Below are 11,055 nucleotides of genomic sequence, written 5' to 3' on the forward strand. Positions count from 1 at the left end.
TATTCATACACACAAGCTCCTCAGCAATGCTGCACGCTAAGAACCCAGCTTCTAGAAGCACTATCAACTGGGTGTCAAAGACTCTGGGCATTTTGTCACACATATCCCACAGGCAGCCTGGATTCAGGGCTTGCGGCTCGCCACCCTTTTCAGTCCTCTCCTCCAACATCCTTTTCCCAGTAATTCCCAGTGGTGGAAGAAATTCAAGGCTGAAGTCAATGCAGCTTCCCTGGCCGTAAGGCTGGGAGATTCCCCAAGGAAACTGAAGGGGGTTTTCCCACCAGTTTTATTTTCCACTGGGTAAGGCTTGCCCAGATGGGAACAATGTCCTTGGGTAAAGCTGAGTGTGAACAGAAAACAGGGTCCCCCAAATAATTCCCTGCAAGTTTGTCTCTAAAATGTACTCTTGCACATTTCTTTATATTCAAATTCCACTTTCCATATAAAGTTTTAAACACAAGTATTTTTAGACCCAACCCAGCCAGGGTGAGACCCCTCTCCAAGATCTTCCTCAAGAAATTATTTAACATGAGTTTAAGGCCAATTCCTGCCACCGCAGCAAGCCTCCCAGAAGGGCTTTGGTTAAAGCACTGCTGGGTAGAAGCATGAAAATATTTAGAGGATCAGGGGTTAAAATACAACAAATTACCTCTGGAGCTTCCAAAGCCGAGTGAACCTGAGCAAAGTCTAACGCTAACTCTATTTTCATTTAACAGAAAATAGCAGGGGCTTCAGCAGTAGTTGTGATACGCTGTCTCCTCGCAGGGAACTAATAGACAGGGAAAAGCAAGGCTTTAAATGATTTATTCAGTACCCTGGAGATTTTTATTTTGATTTTTTTTTCGTTTCCACATAAATTACACAAGCACTTTATAAAATGAGTACACAGAAAACACCTTATTAAGTGCATAACTTAAAAAATCAAACCCAAACAAACGAATGCCTTAAAAAATCTCACTGAAAATAGGTTTTCTGATTGCTTGTTTGTACTAGCTGCTTAAATTGGCAGTGCTGTGTTAGGTTACAAGTAACTGAAAAATATATACTGTATATATATATCTATATATATTCCTGGTATTTGCTATAAGAAGTGCTCTGCTTAATTGTGTCTCATTCCCTCAGTACAATTAAAGAAACAACTAAGTTAAACGGTTGAGAGTGAAATTGATTTTTGCCATCAGGAACTGCCTTCTAAAGGGAAACAGGTAAAATAAAACATTGGACAACATTTTGCAAATGATATGGAAATACTCCATGGAAAGAAACTGCATTACCCCCATAAAACTGCCACCCGGGTCTTCTCGTTATTAAAATACACGCTGATGGGCATAGAGTCCGTGGCAGCTGGGGACAGTTTGGGCTCTTCATACAATTGAGATATCATATTTACCATCCTCAGGAGTCTATCAGATCCTTCTCTTATTCCCCCCTTGCAAGAAAAAAATTAATGAAAAAGGGGAGGAGAGACAGTGAGGTGAGATCCAAAGGGTTCCCATCTGGAGCAAGCAGAAATTGCTGCTGTTTCCTCCATTTGTTGCATCCCCAAACGTCTCCAGTGTGAAAAACCTGAGGAGGCTCATGGCAGAGGCGCTTTCCAGGGAGCCTCTTCCTTTTGTTTCAAGCCATCAGTCCAAAGTATACATATATATATATATATATATACACACTTTATATATATATATATATATATATATACAGATATACAAGGGTGACTCCAGGCTTTGCATTGCCGCTGGCAGAATCCAAAGGAAGTTCTTTCCCAGCTGGGTGAATGCCGGCAGCCGTGTGTCAGAGCTGGTTTTTTGTCTGGCAGCAGTCAGCAAGTTCACGGTCGGCACTGGAGACTTTCAAGAGAACAAAAGGGTTGGGAGGAGGCGAGACACCACTGCTGCTCCAGCAACCCCACAGGCAAGGAGAGTTTTCGGGGTGTTTTCCCTTCCTTTCGGTCCTTGTGGAGGCTTTCCCCAGCTGGACACATGGGATGCACACGAGGCTAGATGACTGCTGGGGACAGCCTTCCCCAGGGAGAAACAGGGATGCCAAGTGTCCCACCAGTGATGCCCCTTGTCCCCCCAGGGACAACCCCACGAACAGAAGGTGCACATGCCACCAGCAGGTGCTAGCCTTACTCGCAAGCAGAAGCGACAGTGGTGACACTGGTGATCTTGGTGGAGTCATCAGACCAAGGCTGGAGGTTCTGGAGAGCAAAGAGAGAGGAATTGTGGACACAGATGGGGTCGGCTTGGATGGGCTGGTTGATGGTTTTTTGGAAGGCCTCCTGCTGCAGCTGCATGAGGATACGGTTTGCTTGCTGCCGCTCAGCCTCCCGCTCCTCTGCTGTCTGCCTCCTAGGAGAGAGGGCGCAGTTAGATGCATCTGGGGGAGCAAAGGAGGAGTATCTCCAGAGAGAATAGGTTGTGCTGGATGCTTAGAGTTGGGGGGGGGGAGGGGGTAGCAAAAGAGGATGCCTAGCCATGGCATAGGCCCACATCCCCACCCCAAACTGCCCGCAAATCCCTTAAACTGGGGGCTTGGGCTGTATCTTACTAGCCCCAGAAAAAATTGCTCTGATCACAGAAAGCCAGGAGCAGCCCACAGTTTTGGTTTGTTTCCCACCCATGGGAAAAACCCAAGCAGAGCCAAAACACCCATGGGAGCACATGATGGGGTTGCAAAAGGTGGGATTCCCTGCAAATGTGCCCTGTGCCCAGCAGTGAGAGCCAAGTGCACAACGTCCTAATGAGGAGCATGGGGCAGGAGCGAGGTGAGACACCACTGACTGGCAGTGCCACGTGGCTGGGAGACAGGCAACATCACCCTGGGTATCCCCTTCCCATCTCCTTTGCTGGGCTGTGGAGACCAGCTGTCAGGAATCTGGATGAAGGCAACAGCATGCCCAAGGCAGGCAGGACAAAAGTCAGCAAAATGTTGGCTAAAGACTAAAAACATATCTCTAGCACTGAGAAGATTCAAAGCCCAGAATAAACTGTCTGAACAGGGTGAAGAAGCTATATTTAAGAATAGGTTGGATATGCATATATCTGGGATGAACCAGCAGAGCTGATCCTGCTGAGGAAGGAATCAGGGCCTGCTTGGGTCCTTTCCAGTGCTGGTAGGGTTCCAGCTCTGGGATCTCTTGGAGCAGGGAATGAGATAGGTAGAAAAGACCTGAACACACCTGAAAATCCCACCCCTCCCTTGCTTGGATAGCAGCAAGGTCATTCTGGAGGCTGCACCCTGTGATTACCTCTGCTTTTAGTGGTGAATATCTCCTGGCACCTTCAGGGATGCTGCTGGGAAAACCCAAGGGCAGCTCACAGTGCCAGTCCCAGGATGATCCCCAAAGCACCCCCTGTCTCTTTCACACACCCCTGGGCTCAGCTGATGCTCTCCCGGCAGCTTCTGTGGATCAGTGACAGGGGAAAAGGCAGCGTTTTAATTTAGCAACTCGGGGGGATGCAAGATGTCTCATCCTCTTTGGCTGTGGGGATTTGAAGTGGCAGCCCTGAGCTCCACAGTGATGTCTCAGAGAGCAGGGCAGCAGGTCCCTGGCTGCCCAGCAGGCAAGTGGGTGAAAGCTGGATGCAGGTGATGGGTCACAAGCCTCCAGGCGTGCAGCCAAGTCTCCCACCCTGGAGCATGTAGCTCAAGGCTCAGTCCCTGCTCTAATCACTATGTCAACATCTCACATCAGACATCCTGGGGAGATGGGGCTCAGAACAGCACCGGCCCTCCCTGCACAGCATCTCTGCCTTGATGAATATTTAATGACTCCCTGCACAATGAAGAGGTGTTCCAGGAGGAGAGCGAGAGCCCCACATCCAGAGCAGTCAGGAACACGATGGCTGAGAGCACCCAGGCTCCCAAATATCTCCCTGCTCTAAGCAACTGGTAAATCCATGCGTCATGTCAGGCTGTGATCTGTAAGTTCAGATCTGCCTGGAAGGAATTAAACCTTGATGCCCGTGTCTCAATCAAGAGCCCAAATCTAAGGAGGGGATGACACAGCCCACTTACTCCAGCAGAGACACCTGGGCAAGGGGCAGAGGCAAGACTCTTCCCCTCAGCCTGCATTTACTTAAACAGTTAAATCCCTCAGAGGCCTTAGAGCAACTCTTTTCTCAGATACTCCCTCCTGCACAGCTCAGACTGTGCCTGCAAGTGGCTCCTGCCAGCACCCAGCACTCCAGGCACTGCTCACTGCCCTGTGCACGGGCCCAGAGCAGTGAGCTGGGTATCCTATTAGCCAGGGGCACCCAAATCTCCATCACAACACCCAACGTACATTGATGCAAACAAGAAGAGCTTACAAGTTTGCACCCCTCAGGCTCAGGCCAGTGAGGATTCTCCCATGTCTAAGACTTCAGCTGAGGTCAGGCTGCAGCCTTTCCCTTAGGCAGAACCAGGAGTTTTGTTTCTCTTTCCCCAGCTATTTTTTATGGAATAGATGAATAGCTTTGTATCCTTTTCTTCTCTGCCAAAGGGGGCCGAACTTAGCCAACAAATGCAAGGAGTATTGACAGATGGATTTGCCTCACTTCCTTAGGAAACCAGGTTAGAAGACATAGCTGACCCTGTTTTGCAGGCCATGGCAGTTCCTTCTCCAGGACTCTGCTCCTGGCCAACAGAGATCACTCCAGCTAGAGACTTCCTGGCACCTGGGGAGTTGCTCTTCCATGCTGTTTAGGGAAGGAATCGCTGAGGGGGGAGATTCACCCACACTCTTGGTTTCAAGTTCTTTGAACCTCATTTCTTATCCAACCTCAGCATCCTCGGGCACTCTCTGTCCCATTCACTCTCAGGGAGGCCCTGGGGAAGTCCTTTTCCCTGCCTTGAAGAAGCTACTGCCTGCCTAGACCCAGCACCCATCAACACTCCCCTGAGCTGCGGGGAGCTGCCCCTTGCCCAGCTCCCCCTCAGGGTGTCTGCCCCCGGCCCGGAGCAGGGGATGTTCCGAGGACAAAGGGTGCTTTCCCTGGGGACACCCCGGGAAGCCGCAGCCTGGGAGGGTCAGGGTCACGGCGGTGGAGCCCGGCCTCCTTTTCCTCTCTCGCCCGACTTTACCGACACGCCCGGCAGGGGAACAAAAAGAAAACATTTTGGCAAGGAGGTGCCCTAAAGCCCGCGGGGGTGAAAAACCTCCTCGTGATGCACAGCCCGGTATCCCGGCAGCCCCGGGTGCAGGATGCGGCCCACGCCGGGTGCGGCCCTGCCCCGGCGCCGGGGGTCCCGGTCCCACCCCTCCCCGGGACGGCGCGGCTCGGCCGCCGATCCGCGCTCCGTCCGCCGCCGGGCCGGGGCTCCCACATGCTACCGCTGGGGAAAGAGGCGTCGGGTGCCCCCCGGTACCACTGACCGCACCCGCCGCACAGCACCCTCACACATGAATCCCGCATACGTGTGTATGCACACATACATTCAGCCTCGTTGTATGCATGCGAATCTGCTTGCGCGTAGACCCTGTGTGCTCACATATAGTACACACGGAGTGCACACAGCCTGCACGCACATCACACACGCATCCCCATGCAGGTGTCTGGTTTGCACGCACACCTCCAGCACCCACACCCACACATGTGGGGGCACATGGCCTTCACACAAAAGCATCCCCACACAAGCTGTGCAGTGACACATGCATGCCCTGCTTGGACACAACCACTCAGGAGCGCACATGCTCACACATGCTACACACACACACATGCACAGGCATGTGCATATATGGCCTACGCACACATACACATTCATGCCCACAGGCACACACGTGGCTGTGCATGTACACATGCATTTGAATGTGTGTGTATGCTCAAATTCACATTCACACACGTGTGACACCCACCCAATGCACTCACACGGCTAGTACCCCCATGTGAAGCCACCAAGGCAGCTGGCAGCAGGCCTGCTGCCCCAAAGCTGCCTCCCCAGCTCCTCACCTCCACTTGGTGCGTCGGTTCTGGAACCAGGTCTTCACCTGGGCATCAGTCATCTTGAGGGCCTTGGCCAGGGCAGCGCGTTCAGCCGAGGCCAGGTACTTCTGCCGGTGGAAACGCTTTTCCAACTCGCAGATCTGCAGGCGGGTGAAGGAGGTGCGCGGCTTCTTCTTCTTGGGGGGCGTGCGGTTCTGGTAGGGGTGACCTATACGGCGTGTTACAGTGAAGGGTGAGAGGGCCACTGGGGGGGACACGGGAGGAGGGGGGATGAGAGGCAAAGAAGCAAGCAGCGACATATCAGCAGAGGGGCTCCGGCTCCCGGGCGCTGGGCTGGGCACCCCCCCGCTGCGAAGCCGCCGCTTCCCCGCCAACACTGCGCACGGACTCTAAAACGGCGGCGGTCCCGGCGCCTTCCCTGGGTGCTGCGGGCACCCGCCGGGCACCGCTCGATTTTGGTGGAGGGGAAGGCGGCCGCTTGCCCGGTGAAGTGCCCGGAGGGGGGTGGTAGAAGCGGCAGCCGGTGCTAGCGCCGCTCCGGAGCTCTGCTCTTCGTGGGAACGGGGCTTGGTTTAATTTCGTTTGGGCAACTTCACCGTGCTCGCCCCAGCGTTTCGTGCGCGGGAAATAACTTCCCTGGCTAGAAATGGGAGTTGCAATCTTTGTTTGGTTAGGGTTTTAATGTCATTTTTCTATTGTTTCTCTTTTCTTTTTTTTTTTTTTTTTTTTTTATTTTTTTCCCCACTAGAAAAAAATAATTGGCAGAAAAACTCTCGGCCGGGACGGGAAGAAGCTCCGAGAAGTCCAACCCGGTGCCTACCGGGGGAATGGCCCGTCGGTTCGCCCGCGGCCGTGCCAGAGCCGAGCACCTTCGGTTCGAAATTAAACGTGAACTTCTAAAAATCGGCCCTCGCTTTCCGCGCCGGGAAGAGGGGCCAGTGCGGGCCCTGCAGGAGCGGAGGTCGATTCTTTTCCCCATTGCAATTTCGCTGCTTTTTTTTTTTGTTTGTTTTATTTTCGTTGCTTCGAGGTTTTGCTTTATTAGCGCCGAAGGACGAGCCCAGGTACACCTGGAAAAGGCGCCGGGTCTGGAAAGCGGCTCCAGTCCGAGCCCCGCTCTGCTAGGGACTGAAAAAAAGTCCCTTGTGTGGGGGGAAAAGCTGACCCGAAACTCGCAGCCGAGATTAACAAGCCGTGTTACAGTACTCAAGGGAAAAAGAGCTCTGCGGGCAATCGGCAACGGGCCGGCCTTCCCGTGCGGGCGAGGGTCTCCCTTCCCGCCGGGCCGGGCTCTGACTCCGAAATAACCCGCTCTTTGAAAATAAACTTTCCCCGGGCTTTGGGTCGGGAGCGGGCAGCCGTGCCCGGGGCTGTGGGAGGTGTGCGAAATTTGCCATCCCGTTTCCTCCCTCCTCGCCTTTACCGAGCAGCATCCCGGGGAAAAAACAAGAAAACCAAACCAAACCAAACCCACCACTAAAGGACGAACAACAAAAATCAAATCAAAACAAAAAAAAAAGTAAAATAATTTTAAAATTATAATAAAATGCACTTAGGAGGGACTGAATGCGCCCGCTTGTCCACCTCGTCATGCTCCTGGTCTCCTCCGGGATCGACTTCTCAGGGCAAGCCAGGCCTCCGCCTGAATCTCCCCACCCGGGGCCAGATCCTATCTCTCCGGTGGGCACTGGCTGCCGCGCCGAGCCGGGCGGCGGGAAAGGGAGCGGGGCGGCAGGAGCAGGAAGGGAAGGGGGGTCCCGGTGTCCCGACTCACCTGTGAATCTGTCTTTTGTGTACCGCCTGTTGCTCTCCATCCAAGGGAAGGTGAGCCCCGTGATACTGTTCATGCCGTTCACCGCCGGTACAGCGGCGGAGAGGGGCTGGTGCACGCCGCTGGCCACAGGGCGATGGGCCGGGACGCGGATCACCCCCCCGGCTGAGCTCAAGGTGTTGCCGTTCATGCTCACCGCCATGTTCACGTTGTAGGAGCCGGGCAGGCCGCCCATGCTGCAGGAGGTACCGGTGTAGGCGCCGGCCGCACCGCCGCTCGCCCCGTAGCCACCCGTGACCGTGTTGTAGGCGCTGCCCACGATGCAGCCCAACCCGTAGTCCGCCGAGTCCTGCAGCCGCGGGTGCGATACCATGCAGCTGCCTGGCTCCGACGTGTTGAGGATCTGGTCGATGCCGAAGCTGATGGGCTCGGCTTGGCCTTGGTGCAGGTGGTGAGCCCCGAGGTGCTCCATGCCGCCGGACGGGAGCCGCCGCCCGGCCCCGGCAGCGGAGCCGCGTACAACGCCCCGGGGCACCGGGGCCGGACCTCCGCCCCGGGCCGGGCAGCACAGCTCCTCACCGCCCCTAAACACGGCAACGGAGCCGCGTACAACCCGGACACACCGGCTACACGCTCAGTCCCATAGCACAGCGTTCGCTCACCCCAAGAACCAGCAGCAAAGCCACACACTGCCAGGACACGGCAGCCACACGCTCAGCCCACAGAGCCAGCAGCAGAGCCATGCGCAACTGGGGCACGGGAGCTGCACAGCCCCGCAGCCCAGGACACGACAGTCGTGCCCCGCAGGGGCTCGGGAGCTGCACACTCGAGACACAACCGAGACGTCCCCCACGTCCCCACGGGACCAAAAGCCTCCGGGAGCAGGGACGCAACACCCCACCCGCTCCGATGAGTCCCAGCACCCCACCGCCACCAAGACGCCACCACCCCAAGCCAAGAGTCGCTCACCCAAGCCACACACACACAGACCCACACCCCCACGAAGGTGCCCCGGAGACCCCTCGCCGCCGCGGGCGGTGGGGAGCCGGGAGCCCCGCGGAGAGGAGCAGAGCGGAGCGCGGCGGAGTGCGAGTGTGAGCGCCCCGCTTGCCCATCAATCACGCTACCCAAGGCCTACTGCTCCCGGGCCCTCACTCTCCATTGGCTGGATGCTGAAAGGAGCCGAGTGAATGACAGCAGAGAAGAGCACACGAGAAAAGGAGTTTCTTCTTCCCCAGCTTCCCCCCCACCTCGAAAAAAAAAAAATCACCACTCTTTCGGCCTTATAAAGTCAGCGCAGCGTACTGGGGTGGGGAAAGAAGTAGCAGGTACTCGGTGGCAGAAGAAGGGAACGTTTTATCCCAGAGTTTATGGTTGTGGGCTGCTGGGTAAGGGGATCCAAGCTGTCAGCCCCCGTGGCGGGGGGATGATGCCCTGGGCCGCGATCACCGTGAGCTGCCAACTGACCCCGTGTGAGGGGCTGAAGCCGGAGGATCCGTTCCTAGAGGGGTTCCAGACCCAACTGGCCCCTTTTCTCCGGGGGGGTGTTCTCAATTTGAAGTCAGCACTTCTCAAAAAGCCGCGGAGGAAGGGGGTGGGGGTCTCCTCCATCTCCAGTAGCCAGAACGGGGACATGGGAGCTGCCAGGAAAACCCCCACGAGTGCCAGGCCTGTGGAGGGGATACCATGGAAAGAGGCGATGGCCACGGGGCACACCTCCCACCGGGGAGCTGGGGGAGCTCATTCCCTCGGGCAGAGCGCCGGCCGCAGCTGCTCTCCCCCCGGGGCAGCGGCGGGGCGAGGACTGAGCGGGGCACTCGCTGCTGCCGGGACCGCCGCCGAGCCTGCCCGTGGGCGACGAGAGTTTTCGTTAAAAACGTGAAGTCTAAACAACGGAATAAATAAACACATGAAAAAATCGAAAGCCTTGGCTGTAATTTGCTGCAAAATGTATTTGGGCCTGCCCGTCTGTGCTCCCGCTCCGCGCCGCCGGGGATAGGGAAGTTGGGGCAGAGCCGCTGGTGGGGCGGGGACACTGTCGGTTCCTGCCCCGTGCTGCTGCCTCCCGACTCTGCCCAGTGTGGCCCGACTGTCCCGGTCGAGAGTTTCCCCGCTGGTTTGTGCTTTGCTCGCAATGGTCAGCCTGCTCCGTTCCCCCGTTCCTCCGAGCAGCCCATCCTCCCTGCCAGGACAACCGCTGCCCTCTGTGCCTTCAGCGTGCTGGTTGGTCAATGGCCGAGGGAGTGCCGTGGAGGTCCCAGTGCAATACAAGTGCACTGGCGTAGAAAGCCGTGCCGTGCACTCCCTTACACCTCCTCAATCACAGACATATACAGACTATCCCATGCACATCCTCAAGCACATACCCACCCACACGGCCTTGCAGACACCCTCTCTAAGATGCACAAAAACACCCACATGAGCTCAAAGGCTGCCACGCAGTCACACACATTCACTTGCACACACCTGCATTTGTGCACACTTATTCCGTGCCTCCCGTTCTCACAGATACAATCTTTCCTCCGCTCACACAAATTCACACACACACGCGTTCTCGCTCACACCTTCACAACCGTATGCATTCACACACGCACATTCGCTCCCACAATATCCATTAATGACCGCTATACCTGTGCAGTCAGATACACACAGACACACCAGTGCTTGTGGTGCCACCCTCACTCCACCATTATCAGCGCACCCACGACCAGGGCCCCACACCAGGGAGGCTGTAGAGGTGCAGTGGGCAGCAGCAGCTCACGGCTGCCCCTCAGCCCCATGCCCAGCCGGTGCCCGGTGCTCTGCCGGCCCTCTCCCCACCACAGCCCAGCCCTGCCTGGCCGCCAGGGTCGGGTTTCCCCCCCTCCCCGTACCTGCCTCAGTTCTTGACTTCTGAACTCTTCAGGGAACTCGCTGGCGCCAGCTCCATCAACCAAAGTCCTTGTGGTTAGGAGGAGCTGGGAGGGGAGGGAGGGAGCGAGGGCTGGGGCTAGCAGAGCAGGGAGGCTGCCCTCGGGCAGGGGCCTTCTCAGGCCCCAGGGCTGCAGCTGCCTTTGCACTTCTCCAGGACCAGCCTGGGGTTCTCCAACCCTCTCCCATACGGGGAATATGGGGCAGAGCCCTCTCACCAGCCCTGAGCGTGTCAGCTTTCTCCACAGAGAAGTGGCAAAGCACACCATGCCATCCCTGTGCAGTGCCAGAGCCCCCTGCCCATGAGCTCTGAGAGCCAGAGGGACACAGCTCTGCTGCCGAGACCCAGGAGGTGCCTTCTCTCCAGTAAGTAACACATCTGTCTGATGCTCCTTGCACATCCCAAAGGCCCCAGTCGATGCTGGGCAAAGACTTCGGCCTTCCCTGTGC

At 56.2% G+C, this 11,055-nt stretch overlaps 1 protein-coding gene across 2 annotated transcripts; it reads right to left on the reverse strand.

The window, feature by feature from the left end:
- Positions 1-788: 788 nt before the first annotated feature.
- On the reverse strand, positions 789-8,931 carry TLX1 (T cell leukemia homeobox 1). Of its 2 annotated transcripts, none has more exons than XM_062601822.1 (3): positions 7,699-8,931; positions 5,931-6,168; positions 789-2,348 (listed from the first exon to the last, which is right to left on the reverse strand). In XM_062601822.1, the coding sequence occupies exons 1-3, from the start codon at positions 8,165-8,167 to the stop codon at positions 2,126-2,128; spliced, it is 930 nt and encodes a 309-aa protein (XP_062457806.1). In that variant the 5' UTR covers positions 8,168-8,931; the 3' UTR covers positions 789-2,125. The 2 variants fall into 2 exon arrangements, with proteins under 2 accessions (XP_062457806.1, XP_062457807.1); XM_062601823.1 differs by having other exon boundaries at positions 5,931-6,132; positions 7,699-8,921.
- Between the last annotated feature and the right edge of the window lie 2,124 nt (positions 8,932-11,055).

Source organism: Pezoporus occidentalis, unplaced genomic scaffold (genome assembly GCF_034315485.1).
Source record: "Pezoporus occidentalis ecotype Australia unplaced genomic scaffold, CSIRO_AGI_Poc_V1 ctg73, whole genome shotgun sequence".
NCBI lineage: Eukaryota > Metazoa > Chordata > Aves > Psittaciformes > Psittacidae > Pezoporus > Pezoporus occidentalis.